The sequence below is a fragment of the Phascolarctos cinereus genome, unplaced genomic scaffold, assembly GCF_003287225.1.
Source record: "Phascolarctos cinereus isolate Bilbo 61053 unplaced genomic scaffold, phaCin_HiC Scaffold_9;HRSCAF=440, whole genome shotgun sequence".
Classification (NCBI taxonomy): Eukaryota; Metazoa; Chordata; class Mammalia; order Diprotodontia; family Phascolarctidae; genus Phascolarctos; species Phascolarctos cinereus.
This window is the reverse complement of record NW_027556402.1, coordinates 111,254,618-111,279,337: the sequence shown is the minus strand read 5'-3', so window position 1 is coordinate 111,279,337 and position 24,720 is coordinate 111,254,618. Positions and strand designations below refer to the sequence as shown.

The 24,720-nt window shown below is 40.2% G+C and overlaps 1 protein-coding gene across 1 annotated transcript; it reads left to right on the top strand.

The window, feature by feature from the left end:
* The first annotated feature begins 3,217 nt into the window (after positions 1-3,217).
* Positions 3,218-22,634, top strand: REELD1 (reeler domain containing 1). Its single transcript, XM_020978302.2, is given in 7 exon segments — positions 3,218-3,449; positions 5,174-5,396; positions 8,562-8,713; positions 16,570-16,915; positions 20,284-20,347; positions 21,222-21,426; positions 21,429-22,634. Coding segments are annotated over 7 exon segments (1,617 nt in total). The 5' UTR covers positions 3,218-3,238; the 3' UTR covers positions 21,845-22,634.
* Positions 22,635-24,720: the final 2,086 nt, after the last annotated feature.

Genomic DNA, 24,720 nt, shown 5'->3' with positions numbered 1-24,720 from the left:
ATTATGTCCTTCCAGCCTGAACAAGATACATAGAACCAGTCTTTAAAAAACAAACGAACAAAAGCATTTTCATGGTGAGCATCCCTGGTTGCTTCAACTGACACTTAGATGGCACCCAGTAGAGGTCCCCTCACTGGCCTGATCACTCCCCTCTAGATGTTCTATCTGTTGTTAATGTCCTTTCTATGGCACCCAGGACTGAGCATGGTGTGGTCTGAAATGCAATCTGAATAGAGGGGAGTATGAATGGACTGTGATTACCTCTTGGTGTGGCCAAAGATCCCTTCACTTTATTTGGCCTGTCATGATATACTGCTGTCTCATTTTGAGCTTACCATTCCCTACAATTTCCAAATCTATCTCAAACTCTCTGGCTTCCCCATCTTATACCGGTGACATTGCTTTTGCCAGTTTAATTTGAGTCTAAGATTTGGCATTTGTCCCTATTAACTTTTATTTAATTTATTTTATCAAATTTATTTAATAAATTTATTAAATTAAATTTATTACATTTTATTAAATAAATTTATTAAATTTTATTAAATGTTTTTGGTCTTTCCAGATATTTCTGGGTCACTCAATCAATCCACATTTACTAAGGACTTACTATGTGTCAGGCACTGTGCTAGGTGCTATGGATATAAAAGCAAAAACCAAAATAATCTCTACTCACATGGAGTTTATAATCCAAAGGAGCAACGTGTATGTGTTATATAAAAATAATAAATACAAAATAGATGGGAATGGAAGAATGGGAGAAGTATTTGGGGAGGGAAGGAAAGACTTCATATATAATATGATCCTTGAACTGCATCTTGAAAAAAGAGAGATATTATGTGAGGCAAATGTAAGAATGGAATGTATTCCAGGTATGGGAAAAAGTTCGCTTCAAAAGCTTGAATTAACTGAATGACATGTGTGAAGAACAGCAGGAATCCCAGTTTAGCTGAATCACAAAGAATAAGAGGGAGAATAATGTAAAATGAGACTGGAAAGATGGGTTGAGGTCAGTTATGAAGGCCTTTCTAAGCTAAAGATAGGAGTTTATATTTTATCCTAGAGATCATAAGGTCTCATGAACTTTGTTGAGTAGGAGAACTGGCAGGTTACAAAACTGACAGGTGAGAAAAATGGTTGTGCTTCAATAGAAATAGGGACATTTGGAAACGGAAGAGGAGTTAAGGGGAGAGATAGGTTCTGCTTTGGTCCTATTGGATTTCCCAGATAATTATGGGACATCCAATTTGAAATGTCCAATAGGCAATGGGTAATGAGACTCTCAGGGGGAGAATAGGGAGAAACTAGGGCTGGATATAGATATTTTTGAATTATCTGCATGGAGATGATAGTTAAACCCATGGGAGTTGATGAGATTATTGAGAGAGAACATAGAGAAGAAAAGAAGGCCCAGGAGAGAACCTTGGGGTTCACCCCACAGTTAGAGGAGCATTAGAGACAGTTGTTGAAAGGTAGCTAGATAGCACAGTGTGTTGGACTTGAAGTCAGGAAGACTGACTTAAGTAACTCAAGTTACTTAACTTCAGTTTCCTAATATATTAAATTGGAATGATAAAACTACCTGTTTCATTGGATTGTTGTGAGGATCAAATGAATTAACATATGTAAAGCACTTTGCAAACCTTGAAGCACTTATATAAAAGCTGGCTATTGTTATCATTGCTCTTATTATTGTTGTGAGATGAATGTTGAGCCAGTAAGAGACACTGAGAAAGAGAAATCAGAAAAGCAAGAGGACAGTCAGGAGAGAGGACTATCATGAAAACTCAGAGAGGATAGAGTATCCAGGAGGAAAGAGGATGGGCCCCAGTGTGAAATGCAGCAGATAGGTCCAGAAGGTTGCATGCTGAGAAAAGATCACCCTTACTCAATAGCTTTTACTCCTAGCCTTGTGTCATCAGCAAATCTGATAATTCCACCTGTGCCTTTACTGTAGTCATTAATAGGTATCTGTGTTCCACAGCATATTGCCAAGCACAGATCCTTGGGATACTCCACTAGAGACCTCTCTTTGTGTTGAGATTGACTCATTAATGACTACTGGTCATGCAACTAGTTCTGGGTGGTTTGTTTTTAATGTGATTAGTTACATTAATTGTTCCTTAAGACTGAATTGGCAAGTCACCTTTATCATAGTGAATAATTTATTGGATATATTGTTATGGTATTGCTACTACCATTTTATTTAAAATTTTCACTTTGAATTTTCATTATTGTTATGGGTCTATTGTTCTTTTTCTTTACTTTACCCTTCACTATTTTAGATCTTCTCTATTTACCTCATAACATTCAACTAGTTCTGAATTCATCTAACTGTACTACCACCTTTCATATTTTCATATGGTCCATAACCTTGAGGGGGGATGATGATGGTGTTGAGGACACAGAATCATAGTTAAGCATGGGCTAGGTAGTTCTTCTCACGTAGGAAGGGAGAGAAAAATGGGAGAGAAAAGAACCAAGAGAGAAATGGACAGGACTGTTTACCAAGTCCAAGACATGGCCTTTCATTGGGAGTTGGTTTGAAAAACTTTAGGAAAGGAGAAGACAACGGATATGAAGAGCCAAATGGGAGAATTATCAATAAACCAAGCAGGGTCCAATAAATATGAAAAAGTTACCAACTATGCATTGTTTTACTCAAGGACTACTGAAAACTGTCTTCTTTTTAGCTTGCCTTGCCCAAGCCAGGCAGATAAGACTCAGATTTTACTGATGCATGTGCATATTTTTTGAGTCTGTAGTTTCATTTAGTGGTGTTGTTCTATATTGGTTTACATATGTCTGATGGGAAAGTTTTCTGGACTGCATCTTGGTTTAGTGCTAAGAAACAAATCTTTTGCAACACCATCACCTTAATGATTTAAAAGGGACCATTTTGGGGCAGCTAGGTGACACAGTGAATACAGCATCGGCCCTGAAGTTAGGAGGACCTGAGTTCAAATCCGGCCTCAGACACACTTACTAGCTGTGGACCCTGGGCAAGTCACTTAACCCCAATCACCTAAAAAAAAGGAACTGTTTTTGCATATGAAATATGTAACGATCTCTACATTGACATTAATCTTTTAAGTCTAGTTATTGAGCATGTGAAATCTGTTGATAATGTTAAAAGTATCTCTTGAACATTGGTTGTTATACCTGTGTGGATTTTTTTTTTCTTGCATAGTGTCTGAAGTGGAGTCATTAATTATTTTTCATGTCACAGGTAAAGGACTAAATGAAAATCCAAGCAGCCATCATAGGATGGGTATACACCATCTTCTTCTGTCTGGTTTCATACACCGATGCTTTTTCTCATGGTGCAAGCCTTGAGGCTTGTGTTGATATGAAGCCCAGACACATCAGAGCCCAACTTCAGAATCCCAGGAACAATTACATTACCATCTATACCAATGTGTCCTCTTACTCTCCTGGTGACAAAGTACCAGGTAAGTGTGCCAAAATACGTGACACCCTCCCAAGAATTTCAGATCATAGAATTCATGACCTGGTACATGTGTCTAATGGTAAAGTTCTCTGGACTGCATTTTGGATTAGTCCTAATTGTTTTAGCAACAAATCTTTAAGAGGGAATATTTGTATGTATAAAATACACATGTGTATTATATACATATATAATATTTAATCTCTCTGACATTTTCTTCCATAAACACAGAACAGGATAATTCCCATGTAGCTTTTCTGTCAATGAGTTATGATGCCATTATGATGTGACTTCATTATTGTTAATGTATTTCTTTATTCCTATTTCAGGCTAAGAGATGGTTTGGGGTATTATAAAAAGTTAAAAGGGTATGATCACATTATTTGCTGTTCCTGAAGTAAGTGCATTGTGAAGTGATCAGTGTGGCTAATATGGTGTAATGATAAGGACCACATTCTAGGGATGGCCAGTCATGGCTAGCACCACACCTTGTTCTAATTCAAATTAAAAAGATGTATGGCGTGGCTTAAGTTTTAGTCTCATGAATTGTTCTTCCACAGAGTTTGCAGATAAGACAGCTTGATTTTTAATTCTAGTCAAGTCAACAAGCATTTATTAAGTACTTACCATGTGCTAAGCGCTGAGAACACAAAGAAACAAAGAAAAAAACCCACCCAATGTCTGCTCTTAAGGGGCTCATAGTCTAATAGGGGGAAAATGCAAACTATAGGCAGGATAAATTGGAGATAATCTGCAGAGAAAAAGCATTAGCATTAAGGGGAATCAGAAATGCTTGTCTCAGAAATAGTGAGCTTAGAAATGTTATTATTTATAACATGCTCATTAATCTCATAATATGTTAAAATTAATGCTTTGCTCTTATATATGTTATATTACATGCGTAGAAATCAACATATTTTTTCCTATATGAGAATATATCAATCTGGGAATAATAATAATAACTAGCATAATAATGACATAGCACTTTAAGGTTTGCAAAGTGCTTTATCCTCATTTTATCCTCACAACAATCTTGGGAGGTGGGCGTATATCCCCGTTTTAGGATTTGAACTCAGATCCACTTAACTGCTCTCCGGTATGGGAATGGACAGATGGGTCCTTTCCAAGTTTGGAGAACAGGGATACTTCAGTACTTTGATGGGTCTATGATTCACTGAGCACTCTCTTCAACACAAATCACATCCCACCCACAATGTCTCACCCAGTGGAACTCATATCATAAGTCCTCTGCGTCAGAAGGCAACCCAGCAGGGCAGAGGATCTTCTCCATCTCTTAACATCGTGCCAATACTAATGGAATATGTGAACGATCCATGTCTTTATCATTTGCTCTCACTTCATTGCCAAACTGGTCATTCATCCCTGATGATATCCTTCTTGCTACTGCGCTACCCAGAAACGTTCAAAACCAAAATAATTGCAACACACTTTGAAAATACAGAAACTGAGAGTTGGAAGTGACCTCAGAGGCTCTCTGGTCCATCCTGAATAGGGATTCGCTCCCTACAATATCCCTTAAAAGTGGTAGTCCACACTCTTCAATCTCCTGTGATAGAGAGCTCAGTATTGACTGTAATGAAAATGTAGTTTTCTCTGACTTGAGAAAAGGGGGTGAGGAGGGAAAGACCAATCATGTGACTATTTTGCAAATACTTCTGTAAATCACACCAGCTGGCTGGGCGAATGACTCATCCTTTCATGTTTTAGTGACCGTGAGGAGTCGTGGGGATTTCATGGGATTCCTGCTCCAGGCTCGCAGAGTTTCTAATGACCAAATTGCTGGCACCTTTGTTTTCATCCCTTCTGGTTCCAAACTGATGTCTTGTTTTGAAGAGGCCAATACAGTCACCCACTCGGACAAATCCCCAAAGAGAAATCTGTCTTTTGTGTGGAAGGCACCACACCAACCCACTGGGGACATCAAGTTCTTGTAAGCTGGGAAAAAGAAAGAGATTTGTGTCTTGGCGCCTGAGCTTTCTACATTGGGCACAGATAGAAAGGCTCCTCTCCTTGTCTTTGCCACAAAGTAGCCAGTGATGCCCCATCTTGCCCTGTGGGATGGCCACCTTGGCCATCTCACCTTTAGAGTGATGGTCATCTGTGTGAGTCCTCCAGATTTAGAAATCCAAGGGCAGTTACACGGATGGGCTGCAGACAGCTTTGGGCTATCCTATTGCTAGAGGCTATTTCTCTTCTCCTAATGATACCCCAGGACACACCTGGGAAGGCCAAACTGTGCCCCCTTTCATGGCTTCATCCACCCCCCAGAGAATCTGAGATCCTTAAGGGCAAAGATTATTATTATTTTAAAATTTATCCTCAGCGTCTAGCACAGCTTGGAGTAGGTATTTAATGAATGTTTGTTGAATTGATTTGAAATGAATAATTGCCACTAATTTGTTTCTGCTCTGGCTCTGGATTTTCTTTGGGCCTGGGGTCAGGAATGTAGAAAGAATTGGTGTACTTTGGGTTGGGCAACCAGGTGGCACAGTGGATAGAGTGCTAAGTCTGGAGTCAAGCATATCTGAGTGACCCTGGCCAAATCACTTTAACCCTATTTGCCTTAGTTCCTCAGTTGTAAAATGAGCTGGAGAAGGAAATGGCCAACCACTCCAGTATCTTTGCCAAGAAAACCCCCAATGGGAGACTGGACTGAACTGTTCAGTAGCAGTACTTTGAGTTAATTTCCTTTGTATAGGGTTTTTCATTTTTCAAAGTCCTTTAACACCAATCATCCCACTTCATTGTGATGTCTCTATTCGAGTTAGGTCAGATGGACATTAATAATAACAAAAACTATCATTTACATAGAGCTTCAAGGATTGCAAAGGATTATCACATCTCACATTTGATCCTCACGAAAACCCTATGAGGTTCATGCTATTATTGTATCTGTTTTACAATGAGGAAACTGAGGCAGATAGAGGTTAGATTACTTGCCTAGGTTCATATAGCTATTAAGTGTCTGAGATCAGATTTGAATTTAGGTCTTCTTGACTCCAAGTCCAGCCTTCCAGCCACTGTGGAGACTGAGGCACAGAATGGCTGACACTTGTCTTCAATGAAATACATAAATAGAAGCAAAGTTTCCCAGGCCTCTCAACCTGTGTTCTTTCACCTATCTGTATTTCCCCAGTAACATTGATTCTATTTGATAGTGCATACAATTGAGTTAGATCTAAAACTTAGTTCATTTCAACATTAGCTTTCTGTGTGACATTAGCACCTTTATTCACCCAACCCTTTATGACACATTTTCTCCATCTCATTAATGAGAATGGTAGCCCAGTTCAACAGTTATTAAGTGCCTACTGTGTGCAGGGCACTGTTCTATCTCTAAGAAAACAAAATGTTTAGATGGGATACTATCCCTACTGTTCTACACACTGGTAATCTCTATCTCAAAGGGACAGTATGTTGACAAATGAGTTCATAGGATTTCAGGCTAGAAGAGACTTTAGAGATCATTTGATCAATTGGTTCTCAAACTTTTACATCTCAAGACCCCTTTACAGTCTTAAAAATGATTGAGGACTGGGGCAGCTAGATGGTATAGTGGATAGAGCATTGGCCCTGGATTCAGGAGGACCTGAGTTCAAATCTGGTCACACACACATAACACTTATTAGCTGTGTGACCCTGGGCAAGTCACTTAACTGCATTGCCTAATCCCCCCCCAAAAAAAAATGATTGAGGACACCAAAGAGCTTTGTTTATGTGAGTTACACTTATTGATGTTTGCCATATTAGAAGTTAAAATTGATAAATATTAAAAATATTTATTAATTCATTTAAAACAGCAATAATACACCAATTTTATGTTACTATAAGCAACTTTTTATGGCAAAATAACTATGTTTTCTAAACAAAATAAATTGTGAGAAGATTGACATTGTTTTACATATTTTTGCAATCTCTTTAATGTCTGCCTTAATAGGATATATCTGCTTCTCTATTTAATCTGTTGCAATATGTTGTTTTGGTTGAAGTATATAAACAAAATCCAGTCTCACATAGATATATAGTTGGGAAACGGAGCATTTCAATAGGCAAATAATGTCAGTATTATTACGAAAATAGCTTTTAACCTCACTGTGCCTCTGAAAGGTTCTCAGGGACCCCCAGAGGTCCTTGGATCACACATTGAGAACTACTGATCTAATTCAACTCTCATTTTATAGGAGAGGAAATTGAGTCCCAGAAAGGTTAAGCAGTCCACCATAGGTTACACAGGTAGTGAGTAGCAGAGCAATGATTTGATTCCATGCCTTCCTACTCCAGATCTAGGGCTCCATGCCTTATATGGGCTTTTCCTAGAATGAGAAATTGGATGTGTGAAAAGTGTTTTATAATGGTTAACCATGAAATTACACTAGCTACTAAATTGATTACTTTTTCATTATATATTAATTATAAATTCAATTAATTATAGAACTGGTTAATAACAACATCACAGTAATGATTAGTAATACAATTGAAAATGAAACTTTATATTTAGACTTAATCATCTTTAAGACTATGAAACTATGTAGTACAAAGAGCAATAAACTTAGAAATCAGACAACCTGGGTTCAAATCCTGGCTTTACTACTTATTTATGACATCAGGTTAGTAATTTACCCTCTCTGGGCCTCAGTTTCTTCATCTATAAATGAGGGTGCTTGACTAGTTGACTTTTAAGGGCTCTGTCAGCTCTTAATTTTATGAATTACTCATAGTAAAATTTTTGAATGAAAGAACCTATGAGAATAACTGAGTATGAATACCAAAAATGATCAAAGAGTCACAGATTTAGAGTTGTGGGGGACCTTAAAGTGATTGAATAAAATACCCTTGTTCTATCAATGACAGAGATAAAATTTGAACACAAGTCCTCTGACTTCAGAGCAAGTGTGCTTTTCATTATACCATACTGGACTTATCTGTTTTAGGGCAGGTTCACTTCAAGAAAAACAAAATACTATCCTTTGAGTTCCTGTATTTTATTTAATCTTCTAATTGTCTTTCCTGCCCTATCGTTACCCTCCCCTTCCTATTAGGATGGTCTCTAGCTTTATTCATGGGAATTACAGAGTGATTTCCTCTTCCCAAACAGTTTATCAGTAGTACAGTCATATTTCATTTACTGGGAAAGGATTGAATCAACCATCGTGTCTCAGCAGACACAAAACAGAACACTTTCTGATGGCAATGTGGAGCCAGCTGCAAGCCTGCAGAAACCAAATGGCCTAGAAGTCACAACCACAGGTACAGTTAATCCCCTATATTTATTTATTCATTGTCATCCTTGTCTTTCATGTTATTTATTTTCACTTAAAAGTTACTGCCTCTAGTATCCTACCTTGGCAGAGCAAGCATTGGACAGGGAAAAGCTGAGTTCACAGCCCACAGGCTTAGGAAAGTTATAGTCTGCAAACTGAGAAGGGAACAAAGACAGATCCCTGACTGACCTGTGCCACTGCAAACATGATTTGTCTGCTTCTGCCAAACAAATTCCCAGTCAGGCTCCAGGCTGGGGGGTCAGAGCAGCCTTGTGAAAAAGCTTTGGCATCTGACCCCTATATGGAAGATATTGGTCAGTTCCCTTACCTCCCTGAAGCTGCACAGAGAGTAAAAATAATGGAGTTCTTCCCCCCTTATCCACTAGGTTCTTTTTCTATTTTTTTCCATAGGCAATTAATTAATCATTGACTATGTGTAAAAAAGAAGGAACTGTGCTAGATGCTGCGATTCAATTAAAAAACAAACAATCCATGCTCAGAAGAAGTGTACATTCTATTGAGGATGGGAGTAGTGATAGAGATACGATATCTGGCAAAGGCCAGGCAACTCAGAGTGGTTTTGGGGTTAAACTGGAGCAATCTGGCATCCAGGCTCATTGGGTGACGTTAAGCTGTTCTAGAGCCTTTGGGGAAAAAATAAAGGAAATATGACTTGCTTAAAAATCACTGGTATCAGGAGAACAATTTATAAAATAGTGACAACATTGTAAAGATAAACAGCTTTGTATGACTTAAGGATTGTCATCATCATAATGACTAACCACAGTTCCAGAGGACTTAGGACAAGGTATACAACCCCACCTCCTGACCGAGAGGTGACAGATTCAGTGTGGAGACTGAGACATATTTTCGGACATGGTCAATGTGGGAATTTTTTTTTACCTGACTATGCATATTTGGAACAAGGGTTTTGTTTTTCTTTTTCTCCTCCCTCCCCCCAGGGAGTGAGGTTGGAGGGAAAGAAAATAGATTTTTGTTAATTTGTTAGTAGAATTTATTAATTGAAAAAAAATTATTTTTAAAGGCAAAAACAGCACTGGATCATAGATTTAGAGTTGTAAAGACTGCGTGTATGTGTGTGTGTGTGTGTGTGTGTGTGTGTGTGTGTGTGTGTGTGTAGATCTACACATATGTATGTATACACACACACACACACACGCACACACGTATTCTAGTGACTAGACTAATCTAGTTGGACTAGGTAACCTAGTCCAATCCCCTCATTTTGCAGATGAGGAAACTGAGACTCAATTTCAGGAATTTACCCAAAATCATAGAGTTGGTAAATGTCAGAGCCAGCACTTGACTCTAGGTCTTCGGACTCTAGAATTATGCCTTCTTCACTACACTAGGCTGTCTTTCACATGACATTGCTCTTCTTGCCCTTCCCCCCATTTTCTAGTTCAAAGTCAATTGCCATAAATTGCTAATGGATTTCACAAAAATGTCCTTTGGTATATGATTGCATATGAAAATAAAGTCTCTTGGGCCATATCTTCATATGATCATAGATTTAGAGCCAGAAAGAATGAACCTTAGAGGTCATCTAATTTAACCCCATCTTTCTATAATTGAGGACATTGAGGCCCAGAGAAGTTACACCGATAATAAATAACAAAGCCAGGGCTTATACCAAGTTCTATGCAAAATACTGCAAAACACATTGTCACCATTTAATATTACTAATTATACTTTTTTAAAAAAGATTCATTAATTTGTTTATTTTTAGTTTTCAACATTCACATCCATAAGATTTTGAGTTCCAAATTTTCTCCCCATTTCACTCCACACCAACCCCAAGACAGTGTACATTCTGAATACCCTTTCCCCTAATATGCCCTCCCTTCTGTCTCCCCTCCCCCCATCCCCTTCCTCTTCTATTTTCCTGTAGGGCAGGATAGATTTCTATATCCCATTGCCTGTGAATTATCCAGTCGCATGTGAAAACAATTTTTTTTAAACATTTGTTTTTACAACTTTGGGTTTCAAATTTTCTCCCTTCCTCCCTCCCTACCTCATTGAGAAGGCAAGAAACTTGATACAGGTTATACTTGTGTAGTCATGTAAAACACTTCCATGGTAGCTATGCTGTGGAAAACTATGTTTCCCTTCATCCTATCCTGCCCCCCATTTATTCTATTCTCTTTTGACCCTGTCCCTCCTCAGAAGTGTTTGCTTCTGATTACCCCTTCCCCTAATCTGCCCTGTCCTCTATCATCCCCTTACTCTCTTAAGCCAAATCTGATGAGAATAAGATTCACACATTCCCTCTCACCTTTCCCCACTTCCCCTCCACTGTAAAAGCCTTTCTCATCTGTTTTATGTGAGCTAATTTACCCCATTCTACCTCTCCCTTTCTCCTTTTCCCAGTATAATCCTCTCTCACCCCTTAATTTTATTCTCCAGATATCATCCATTCATTTTCAACTCACCTTGTACACTCTATCTATCAATCTATCTATACATATAATTTTTTTCCCCCTCCAACTACCCTAATACCGACAAAGGTCTCATGAGTTACAAATATCATCTTTCCATATAGGAATGTAAACAGTTCAACTTTGATAAATCCCTTATGATTTCTCTTTCCTGTTTGCCTCCTCATGCTTCTCTTGAGTCTTGTATTTGAAAGTCAAATTTTCTATTCAGTTCTGGTTTTTTTCATCAAGAATGCTTGAAAGTCCTCTATTTCACTGAATATCCATTTTTCCCCCTGAAGGATTATACTCAGTTTTGCTAGGTAGGTGATTCTTGGCTGTAATCCTATCTCCTTTGCCCTCTGGAATATCACATTCCAAGCCCTGCAGTCCCTTCATGTAGAAGCTGCTAGATCTTGTGTTATCCTGATTGTGTTTCTTCAACACTTGAATTTTTTTTTTTCTCGCTGCTTGCAATATTTTCTCCTTGACCTGGGAACTCTGGAATTTGGCTACAATATTCCTAGGAGTTTTCCTTTGGGGATCTCTTTTAGGGGGGGTGATTGGTGGATTCTTTCAATTTCTATTTTATTCTCTGATTCTAGAATATCAGGGCAGTTTTCCTTGATAATTTCTTGAAAGATGATGTCTAGGCTCTTTTTTTTGATCATGGCTTTCAGATAGTCCAATAATTTTAAAATTATTTCTCCCGGATCTATTTTCCAGGTCAGTTGTTTTTTCCAATGAGATATTTCACATTGTCTTCTATTTTTTTCATTCTTTTGGTTTTGTTTTACAATGTCTTGATTTCTCATAAAGTCACTAGCTTCCAATTGCCCCATTCTAATTTTTAAGGAAGCATTTTCTTTATTGAGCAGTTGCACTTCCCTTTCCATTTGGCCAATTCTGCTTTTTAAGACATTCTTCTCCTCATTGGCTTTTTGGACCTCTTTTGCCATTTGGGTTAGGCTATTTTTTAAGGTGTTATTTTCTTTAGTATTTTTTGGGGTCTCCTTTAGCAAGCTGTTGACTTGTTTTTCATGATTTTTTTGCATCCATCTCATTTCTCTTCCCAGTTTTTCCTCTGCTTCCCTTACTTGCTTCTCAAAATCCTTTTTGAGCTCTTCCATGGACTGAGACTGATTCATATTTTTCTTGGAGTCTTTGCATGTAGGAGCTTTGACTTTGTTGTCTTCTGGTTCTATGTGTTTTGATCTTCTTTGTCACCAAAGTTAAGATTCTATAGTCTGACTCTTTTTGTGCATTCTGCTCATGATCCCAGCCAATTACTTGAGTTTTAAATGCTTTGTTAAGGTAGGGTTCTGCTTCCAGTGTGGAGAATATACTGTCCCAAACTTTGGGGGTTTTGTGCAGCTGTTTTTAGAGATACTTCTTTTTTTTTTTGGCTAGGCAATGGGGTTAAGTGACTTGCCCAGGGTCACACAGCTAGTAAGTGTTATGTGTCTGAGGACATATCTGAACTCAGGTCCTCCTGAATCGAGGGCTGGTACTCTATCCACTGCACCACCTAGCTGCCCCCAGAGATACTTCTAGGGACCTGTAAGTTTTCAGTTCCAATTGCTCCATTCTAATTTTTAAGGCAGTATGATCAAGGGCAAGGTGTTTACTCCGTTCCTGGCCTATGCTCTGGTTTATAAGTGACCACAAGCACTCTTTTCTGCCTTGGAACTGTGAGGAGGATTCTCCCTTCACCACCACTACAAGTTCCACTACACCAGCACTTCTCCTTGCCCCAGAATTGCCACCCAGAACTGTGACCCAGATCCAAGCACAGGCAAAGCAAGAGAATCCTGCTTCAGCACCAGCAAAGAGATCTCTGCAATCCCCCTCTGATCAGCCACTTGATTCCCCCTCAATTCTGTGGGCAGAGAGCTGTAGAAGCAGCCACCACCCCGAAGCTGTGCAGGGACTAGGGCTGGGACAGAGCTTCTCTCTCACGGTGGTCACAGACTTTTCCTACTGACCTTCTAAGTTGTCTTTGGCATTTGTGGGTTGAGAAGTCTGGAAACCACCACAGCTGCCCAGGATTCAGTTCTCTGAGGCCTGCTCCAGGTTTGCTGAGGCCTGTTTTGCCTGCATGCCCACACTGAACTGCGTTTCTCTCCCAGTCTGGTGGATAGACCTTTCTAATCAACCATCCAGGTTGTCTTGGGCTGGAAATTTGTTTCACTCTGTCTTTTTGTGGGTTCTGCTGCTCTAGAATTTGTTTAGAGCCATTTTTTAAAGGAATTTGGAGGGATTTGGGGGACAGCTCAAGCTAGTCACTGCTTTTACTCCGCCATCTTAGCTCTGACCCCTCTAATTATACTTTTTTACCCAGATAAATTTATCTCTTAAAATCATACTTGCATCTAAATGATGAGCCCCAGGCTATTGATTCATACCAATAATCCATTCAAAACTATTTACTTTCTTTTTTATGAAACTACCCTAGCAAAACTAAACCACACAGCAACCAAATTCTTCATTATCTGCACTATTCTATACCCACATTTCCCTACTTCTCTATAGGAGAATTCCCATATCTCTTCTTTAGGGCCAAGTTTGATCATTATAATTCCCCAGAACTCAGTTCTGATTTCTTTCCTTTTGTTCTTTCCAACTTCATTGTGCACATTCCACCACCACCTGCCATGCTGTTTATTTCACTTTGCATCTTCCCATTCTTCTCTGTATTCTTCATATTTATGTTTTCCTAAAGTATATTCATATTTCATTCCCTTCACATATTACAAGTTGCCCCTACTACTTAATTTTTTGCTACTACAAAAAGCTAAGCTATTAATAGTTTGAATTCTTACTTTGATATGCATCTGTAAAAATTCACCAATGTATTTATTGAAGCCAGGTTCTCATTCAATGCCCAACTTAGTCTAGCTAGTCAATTCAGCAAGCCAGGGCAGAGAGCTAACTTTATTTATTTCTCTCTCTCTCTCTTTCTCTCTGCTTAGGCAGAGCAAGTCACATTTGACTGGCCAGAGTCCAGACTAGCCTTGTCTAGTGGTCAGCATTTCAATGATATTCCATATGTCTGTGTTGCTTCTTTTGGTGACCTTTGTCCCAGTGATCTCTTCCCCTCCATTATCATAATTGGTTTTGTTTTGTTTTTTAATTAAAAAATGTTGAGATAAAGGCAGCCAAATTTCAACCAGTCCTATGCTATTTGTGTAACACAGACTCATAACGTCTATTTTTTCCATGTCCTTTGCAGTCTTGTTAACCAGAATGAAAAAAGGCCAGTTGGACAGCAAACAAATACTTGGTTAGAATTTATGTCCAGCTCACGACTACTGCTACGGATGGTCTAATTGCCAATGATATGGCAACAGAAGCCAAATCTTCAGCTGGGATCCTTGGGTCCTTGAATTCTGTTGTTTTCAAATTAGAGTCAATTGAGTTTCCAGCCCTGAGAGGGCCAGAGAGAGCCAAGTGACCACTTTGATTTCTATATGCACTGATTTGCAATCATGAAGAGTAACAAAATCTGAGTGGTGCCAGGCATTTGGCCTTTAAAGAAACATAAGAAACTGATTGCTTCATTGTTTGCATTGGGCCTTCTAATAATGGACAGATCAGTTTTTGATGTTGACAAATTGGAATAGCCTACCCTTAATGGCTTTTCCTTTAGGCTGTTAGGAAGACCCAACATTTATCCTTGGCTTTAGTAATAACCAATAATAATAACAATAACAAATCACATTTCTATGGGGCTTTAAGGTTTGCAAATCACTTTCTTCTCAACATAGGGCTGCCTGAAACACTGTTCTGGTTTATGCTAGGTAGAATGAGGAAATTGTATAACTCGTTTTTCAATCTTGTCTGTCCTACTTGCTAGCTATATAACCAGGCCAAGTTTCTTAAACTTTGAGTTCAGTTTCCTTCTCTGTAAGAAGGTATGAAGATTACAGTCATCTTTAGTGCCCACATAACAATATTGTTAGGAGGATTAAGTGAGAAAATGTACGTAAAAAAGCAAATGGTAAAGCACTAACTTAATCCAGCTCTAATTATTACTCTAATGAAGTACATTACACTGTGAAGTTCAAGGTACTTCATGTACATGAAGTACATTACACTTCATTACACCGTGAAGCACAAAACTGAAGCATTAATACTTGGGGGAGGGACGTATTTTCACCTGAGATAGATAGATAAGTGAGCAGATTGTGTTTTTTGTGAGGAATGAACTAGATAATCATTTCAAGTTCTCACGTCATTTCCACCAGTGGTATGCCTGGCTTGGTGCAGTAGCAATAGCTATCAAGAGTTAAAGCCAGGGGGCAGAGCCAAGATGACGGAGTGAAAGCAGTGACTTGCTTGAGCTCTCCCCAAACCCCTCCAAATACTCATAAAAAATGGCTCTAAACAAATTCTGAAGCAGCAGAACCCACAAAAAGACAGAATGAAACAAATTTCCAGCCCAAGACAACCTGGATGATTGATCAGAAAGGGGACAAGAGAGCAGGGGGGTGATAGAGAGGAGGGCAGATTGGGAAAGAGGGTAATCAGAAGCAAATACTTCTGAGGAGAGACAGGGTCAAAAGAAAGAATAGAATAAATGGGAGGGCAGGATAGGATTAAGGGAAATAGAGTTAGTTTTTCACAACATGTCTACTATGGAAGTGTTTTGCATAACTGCACATGTACAACCTATATTGAGTTGCTGCCTTTTCAATGAGGGTGGGTCGGGAGGGAGGAAGGGAGAAAATTTGGAACTCAAAGTTTTAAAAACACGTTTTAAAAAAAAATGTTTTCACATGCAACTGGGAAATAAGAAATACAGGAAATGGGGTACAGAAGTCTATCCTGCTCTACAGGAAAATAGAAGGGGAAGGGGATAAGAGAAGGGAGGGGGGAGAGATAGAAGAGAAAGCAGACCAGGGGAAGGGGTATTCAGAATGCATGCCATCTTGGGGTGGGGGGAGGGGTGAGAAATTTGGAACTCAAAAATTTGTGGAAGTGAATATTGAAAACTAAAAATAAATAAATAAATTTATATTAAAAAAAAAAAAAAGAGTTAAAGCCAGGATTTGAATTTAGGTCTGCTAGTCCCAAATCCAGGGCAGCTAGATGGCACAGTGGATAGATTGCTGGGCCTGGGGTCAGGAAAACCTGAGTTCAAATCCAATTTCAGACACTTACTAGCTGTATGACCCTAGGCAAGTCACTTAACTCTGTTTGCCTCAGTTTCCTCATCTGTGAGAAGAGATGGAAAAGGAAATGGCAAACCATTCCAGTATCTTGCCAAGAAAACTCCACAGAGAGTCAGATGACTGAAAAATAAATAAACAACCATTCAAAATCCAGGGCTTTGTCCTGTGTCAGTATGAAGATAACACCATTGCTCTTTCTTTGTTGTATTTTTGGGTCTCTATTTCCTTAGTTTCTAGGCCCCCTCTCACTCTTACACAGCATACACAGACAGCAGAGTTTGCTGTTGTCAGCCTGACTGGAACATCAGTGACAGACAGCATGGAACCTGTTCTTGGTGGCCTAACTACAGAGGTTCCCGCAGATGAAGTGAATCTTCTGAAACCCTCTCCTCTCCGTAACACGTCAGAAATGGCCAGTAGCAGTGACCAAAGAGGGCAGCTTGACTGGGACGGTGATCACGCAGACCGTGACCAAACCTTAGAGCCATCGCTTGATGTCCAAGGACTGGAGAAAGTTTTGACCTTGGGAAGTTTCACATTCGAGGATAACGCCTCCAGTCACAACACACACAATCGGTATTGGGCTAGCAGCAAGTGGGGCATCATAGCAGGTATTGGGGCAATCCCAGAGGTAATGGAGCTGAGGAAATCACAGAAGTCTCCTCAGGCCTTGAGCCAAAGCAAACCCAGCTTTTCTGTTCCTTCATTCAGCGTGCTGTGAAATGAGTTATCATAGGATTTGAATCTGGAGGCAACCATAGAAATGATCTAGTCCACACCCCTCATTTTAGAGATAAGGAAACTGAGACCCAGACTGCTTACAGGATTTGTTCAAGACCACAAAAGTAATAAGGAGACAGCCAAGATTCAAACCTAGAACTTTCTCTGCCACATTTAATGCACTTTCCATTACTCTGCTGTTCAAGAATGCTAATTAGGGTCTGGCTTAGGTGTTCTTTTTTTTTTTTAATAATATTTTATTTTTTCCCCAGTAGCATGTTAAAGCAATTCTTAAACATTTTTTTAAAAAAAGTTTTGGGTTATCTCCCAATTCTGTTCTGTTACTTCCCAATTGCCCCTGGCCACTTCCCACCCTTAATCCTATCTAGATTCCATTCTCCTTTGGCCTGGTGGTCCAGGTCCCAGGTGTTCTGTTCACCCCACAGCTTACTGGCCATTCCCATCCAGATACTCCTTAGACCCCCCCCTCTTCAGTCATCCCAAACTACTTGGCCATTCCTAGATCCCTCCCATAGTCTTTCTGTATGTAAAGTCCATCTTGTCTCCTTTAAGGTGCTGAGATTCTTATAATCTAGCCAATAGCTCACTAACCTTCAGATTCCTTTCAGAGTCTGGCCAATATGGCGGATGTTCTAATAAACCTTGTCTTTAGCTGAAAGAAAAAAAAAGTTTTGAGTTCCCAATTCCATCTCTCTCTTCCTTCTCCCTTCCCTGTAACTCAGGTGTTCTTAAGGTGGGTCTGTGAACTTGGGTGGGAAACAAAAATGACATCTTCATTTTCACTAACCTAACTGAAATTTTGCATTCCCTTCAATTATTTAAAAACATTATTCTAAGAAGGGTTCTGTAGGCTTTGCCGAACTACCAAAAGAGTCCCAGACACATACGCTCACACAAGGTTAAAATCCCTGATTGAGGTGATTTAATCATAGGAGTACAGGCATCTAGGCTTTAGAATAGAAGGCACCTTTGGAATCAGAAGGTCTGAGTTCAAATTCAGTCCCATTGATTTACTGTGGCATTTAAAAAGTTCAAGAGACATCGTTTCTGGGTAATTTAATCATTTTATTAATAATGCTAGCATGTTTTTAATAAAAAGATAGTCATTTAACTGTCTCTCTTAGAGCAAAGACCATTGACTGTGGTAGACTCACAGTTTATATGTCTGTGGTACTCCTAGGGTGGCAATCAACTCTGATTAGTTAACAATGAGAAAATTAGTATTATAATGACAGGCTGGGTTATGTTAGAGTGAGGGTCTTGGGGCACCTGACTTGGATCACCCAAATCTTGGTCAAAGAGACTTAGCAATTTCCACATCCCTGTCTGACAAAAGGGAGAATCAATATTTCCCCAGATCTTTCTGAGCAAACACAGTGAGCAGGAATGAACCCATTAGCCTAAACTTAGACTTTCTTTTACTTTCTTTGATTAGATCTCAGTCATCCTGACTGGGTAAGTCTTTGAGAGAGATTTCTGGTTGATTTCTGGATGAGGAAGTAGAAAAGGGGGAAAATATTGGCCCTAATTCAATAATTAGTTATTAATATTATGAGAGAAATAATAATTTCTTTCATACCTATGTGACCTCAGTCAGGTTCCTCAGTTTCTCCACATTTTGCTTTCTTTAGCTCTAAAGTAAGAAGGTTGGATTATTTTTTATTTTATTTTATTTTTTTTAGGCAATTGGGGTTAAGTGACTTGCCCAGGGCCACACAGCTACTAAGTGTCAAGCGTTTGGTCTGAGGCCAGACTCAGGTTCTCCTGACTTCAGGGCCTGTGCTCTATCCCCTGTGCCACCTAGCTGCCCAGAGAAGGTTGGATTAGATCACCTCTAAGGTTTCTCTCTCTCTTTTAAAGCTTTAAATGTATGATGGCATCATTTGATCACCTAATCAAACTCCTTCATTTTTCAAATGAAGAAATATGCTAGAGAGCTAACTGGCGTAGAGACCACTGTGGGGAACTGTGTACTGTCTCAGATTGAATCTATTTCCCAGCTAGAGATGTGGTATTTAGCTGATTCCAATAACTACTGGTTTCTTTTTTTTTTTTTTTTTGATCTGGCAGAGGTTCCCAAGGTGGGCGATACCACCCCCTGGGGGGCACTGACATGATCCAGAGGGGGTGGTAGTAGCCTCAGGTGCAATTGGTGGGCATTGAATAAGAAGGTGGTGGAAGCATAAGGAAAGCAGAGAAGAAAATCATGAAAAATCGTTCGTATGTGTTTCATCTATTGTCTAACAGAATTAAAGTCGTAGTGATTACATTGTTTTCCAAATAAACACACAAAATGCAAGTTATAACCGATCAATGGTCAAGTCCACTGACAGGTCTTGACAAACAAGGTTGGCAGGTGAGTGTATTGTGTACTGTTGGGAAGTCCAGCATGCATCTGCAGGAATATGTGCATGTAATGACTTGTTTACAGCACAATACTACACAGTTACATGATGCAATATTGCATCATCAAAATTTCAATGCAGGAAAACCCCCCACAAATTTACAATAAATTATTCAATTTAATATTTGAATTTAAGATTTAAAAGAATATTTTATATTTTTTTGAAATGACACAAATTTAAAAAAAAATTAAAGGGTTAAAGAAAGTAGATTTCCAGGGGGGCACTGAGTAATTTTTTTTAAAAGGGGGTGGTAAGCCAATTAAGTCTGGGAACCTCTGGTCTAGCCCTATGGTGTTGTGGGTTTAGGGATCTCCCACTGAAGAATCTCTCTCTACCCATGTAGTTCTGCAACTTGTCCTCTTAGAGTTTCTTGAGAAGTTAAGTGACATGCGCAAGGTCATGCAGCCAATCTATATCCAGGGCAAGACTTGAACCTAAATCTTACTGATCTACAGTCAATTCTCGGGGCAGCTAGGTGGTGCAGTGGGTAGAGCACTGGTCCTGGACTCTGGAGGACCTGAGTTCAAGTGTGACCTCAGACACATGACACTCACTAGCTGTGTGACCCTGGGCAAGTCACTTAACCCCAATTGCCTTACCAAAAAAAAAAAAAACTTCTAAAGTCAATTGTCTATCCAGTGAGCCACAATCCTGCTCTCTCTCTATTGCTTTATTCTCCCAAAAAGTATTATAAGGACCAAACCTGGTGAATCTGATTTTAAAAGGGCGTCAGACTATGGTAGGAATGGTAGATCTATTGTTTTAGAAGCCTTTCAGCTCCTTTTATCTCCTTTTTAGGACCCAAGATGGCTTAGGTTCGGGTGCTGTAGAGCCCTGCTTGCACTGTGATGAAGGTGAACAGGTAAGAAGTGGGGTTTCTTGTGTTTTGGCCACAGGGTAACAGAGGCTAGGCTTGGGGATGCTATAAAGGAAGGGGGAAGGGTGGTCATGAGACAAACCAAAGTCAGAGAGAAGCAGAGAAAGAAGGGGACAATGAACCCATACAGTTTTTCTCCCAATCAATACCAGCCTCTCCATTACATGGAGTGTCTCTGAAGTTATCGGCAATTGTGGAAATTGATGGGTTTAGTGATTTGTTTTCCCACTTAGCCTCAGTTAGTAATTTCTCCACTCAGCCACTCTTCATAACACTGGCCTCAAAAAACCACATACGGTTTCAGAGGTTAGATCAATGGACAATATAAAATATACATGCCCACTGATTTACTATTCCTTTGAAGTCTTTGAAGTAGCATAAAATAAAACATGATATAATATTCTCACTCAAATTTATCAGAAACTACAGTAAGATTAAATGGTCCCTTTTGCATGGGGTCTTGGCATGGAAAGGCATGCTAAAAGCTTTCAAATGGCTTTGAATGACATATTTGTTTGGAAGGCTCTTAAAGAACCCCCAACTTTAGACCTCATTCTGACCTCCAAAGCCTCAGTGGGGCCACCATTAGCCACACCACCACCATCAATAACGACTGTGTGTCTGTCTACCCATGCACTTTGCTTAGAGCTATTGAGAGCTGAGTGGGGGACTGGGGTTTTCAGTTGCTGTCTTTCAGTGGGGAGTGCTCAGAGCAGTTTGAACTTGAGATGGAAGAGTTTAACAGCAACATAATGTGGGTTTATTGAAAACGTCAGTGAAAGGTTCCAGGCCTGGGATCATGAACTGACTGATCCTATTTGCTTTTTCCTTTTTATTTCTTCCTGGTTTGCTTTTAAAGGAGAGGCCTGGGGCTTACAACCTGACTCTGACCAGATCTCCCTCCTCCATGGGAGCTCCTTTCTCTGTTCATCTTTCCTACTCTCAGTTTATCATGGTCACCAAAGCAGAGACTCAGAAGGGTGGTGGGCCTGCCAACTCCAGCATGGCCTCAAAGGCTTCTGCCGCCTTGAGGCAGTTGGCTCTAAGGCCATCTGGGCTTCCAAAGCCTCTGCCAGCCTCTTGCCTCAGTCAGAGTATGTGGATCCCAGAGAAGTCGATGGAGAAGATAGCACTGGACTCCCTCATTTGACCAAGCCAGTGCTTGAGACTGTAGGTGCTGGGCTAAAGGAACACGGCTCCCCTCCAAAGACAAGGGTCGTGACCGCCCAGCTGGGGATCCTCCTTTGCCTTTCCGCCACTCTTGGGATGGCTTTGGCCGCCGGCCTGCGTTGCCTCCACGCACAGTACTGCCGCCAGAGGACCGAAGTGTCTTTTGGGGAGCCTGACAGTGACATCATTGCAGTGAGAGACGGCGGAGAAAGAATGCACTTCAGAAAGATACGGGAGAACGGTGTCATGTTAGTTCAAGCCGAGTACAACTGGATCACCCCCAATGGTAGAGCTAAGAGAACAGCAGTCTGAAAACACAAGCCCAGTGGGTCTTTCCTTCAGCTCCACAGTGTTTATTAGCTCTAGCCCTGCTCCTAAGAATGCTTCCTGATCAGCGCAGGGAATCATAGGCAATGTTATTTAGCAAGTATTCAGTGCAGAGAAATGGTTGCTGTGTGGAATAAGAAGTATTAGCTTTATCAACAGAGAAAGTTCTTTCAGACACTTGTTTTCTTAACATCTGTAATTTAGCTCTTCTCTCTCCCTCTTTTTGCAATTAGATGGTTCTGTTTGAAGAATTAAACCTAACACAATGAATATTGTATAACCTGCTCATTAACTAGCTTCCTCTGTTGCCTTAAGGACCCAGCAGCAATAGAAATGCTGTCCTTCCCCCTTGTATCAGATCAGGTCCTATTGCTCTTGAAAAAAAAAAACGGTTTCTGGGGCTATTTGTCTCTTTCAGGGAAACGAGCAGCTGACCTCTGAACTGCAGCCTTACCTTTGACAAACCCCCTTTCCTGATACTCCATCCCACCCTACTGGAAATACCTGAAGGAAAGTTTTCTTTTTTAAAATGGCTAGAGTTCTGATAGGTGAAAGCAAGGACAGATGATCTACTCTTTGCAAACCCAAAGGCTTGGCATGACAGCTATGGACGTGTGAAAGCAACAACATGAAACACTCATGGCCATACATGGTCCTGTTAGGGAATGAATGAGACTCTTCAAACAGTGCAAATAGAATCTCCCCATCCCTGGCACTGACCCTTCAAGAGAGGCATGTTCAATCAATTAAACAGCCTACTATGTGCTAAGCCTTACTATTATTTGCATGTTGTCTCTCCCATTAGAATGTGAGCTTCCTTAGGTCAGGAACTATGCTTTTGCCTTTCTTTGCATTCTCAATACTCAGCACAGTGCCTGGTATATATAGTAAGAGCTTAATAAATGCTGGTTTGACTGACTGAATACAGTCAACCACTGTTGGCTTTTTGTTTCACAAAAGTGAAGCATTCTCTGCCCTCAAGGTGCTTGCCAGGAGAGTGTGTGTGTGTGTGTGTGTGTGTGTGTGTGTGTGTGTGTGTAAATGTATATAAAATCACCGGATCCAGATGCCTGCAGAAGAGAAAATGAAGCTGCTGCCCTTGCACAGCCCTCCTTTATTTAACTCCAATTCACTTGTTAGTCATGGCATCATCTTCCTGAGTCATGGTCCTCTTCGAGAAGGAAGGACAAATAACAATAATAACAAATAGATATAATAGATAGATTCACGTTGATTCTTAATGGCTGGCAGCCCTTTAGTGGTTTAACAAAGGTAAAGCCTGTACCTGCGCCACTTGGAGGCATTAGGAAGAAGGCATTATGGACAAAGTACATCTCCTCTGCTTTAGAAACTTTATGGGGATGTAGAGAGGAATTCTATCAATAATGATGACCTGTGCCTGGAAAACCACCTTCTACAGTGTGTTCAAGATGGAAACAGCAACACCACCATGACCATGAAATATCGATTAAGAACCTATTACATTCTAACACTGGATCAAAAAGTGGCAGGGGGGTGATGTATAGGGGCAGGGGGAATCTGACGTGTAGATAAATTATGATTCCTGCCCTCAAGGAAATTACAGCTCAGTAGGGAAGAAGATGCCAACACAACCAGTAATTAAGCATGATATGACACAATAGTTTTCACTGGAGAGGGACAGAACGGAGATATAAGTTCTGTGGTGGGAAGTCTGTATCAACCAAAACAATCAGGGAAGATTTCTTGAAGAGCTAGAATTTGAGCTAGTTTTAGAATAAGAGTTCTTAACTTGAGGCTTATGAACTTGTGTAATATATTTTGCTATTTCAACAAAATTGGACATGCACACTCACACACACATACACGCACATACTAAGGAAGCCCTGCTTTAAAGGATAAGTAGAAATTCAGCAATTAAAGATACATGGAAGAAATGATACTAGTCAGAGAGATCACTGTGAATTCAGGCAAGTGCCTATTTAGGGGTTGGAGAGTCATCCAATATACCTAGGATATAGTTCATGTTTAGGGGATAACATGATATAAATTTGGAAAGGTAGGCTGGGGGCAGGCTGTGGAGAGCTTTGAGTGCCAGGCACAGGATTTTGAGATTACTGCTTGCCTGTATCCTTCCAAGGCACTGGTCATTGAGTCACATTCAGTGTCCACGTGGAAAGAACCCTCAGTATCCAAACGTGGAAGGCATAAGTGGGGTCCATGGGAAAAGGGAAGTAAACAAACGTTGACTAAGCCCTGACGTGTGCCAACGAGCAGGGAGGTGGCACGGTGGATACAGTGTGGGCCCTGGAGTGAGTAAGCTCTGAGTTCAAATCCAGCCTCGAACACTTAAGAGCTGTATGACCCTGGGCAAGTCAAACCCTGTTTGGCTCAGTTCCTCATCTGTAAAATGAGCCAATAAACTGCTCCAGTATCTTTGCCAAGAAAACGTCAAAATGGGGTCATGAAGAGTTGGACACGACTGAAGACAGCTGAACACTCACATGTGCCAGGCACTGTGCTAAATGCTTTGCAGATATTATCTCATTTGATCCTCACAACAACCTTGGGAGGTAGTTCCTATTATCCCCATTTTATAGCTGAGGAAATGGAGGCAAACTGAGTTTAAGTGATTTACCCAGGGTCACACTACTAGTAAGTGTTGATGGCTGGATTTGAACACAGGTCTTCCTTGACTCCAGGCTCCTGCCTGTCTTTGCACAGTGTTCAGAAAACCACAGAGATATGCACTTAGAGTGACTCCATTCCTACAGTCTTCTCCCTGAACATCGTTTTCCCCTTCTCTCTCCCTTTTTGAGACATGAATTCCTTCCGTTGGCTGCCTCTTTTTCCATGATACCTAACGACTATATTTCCTACAG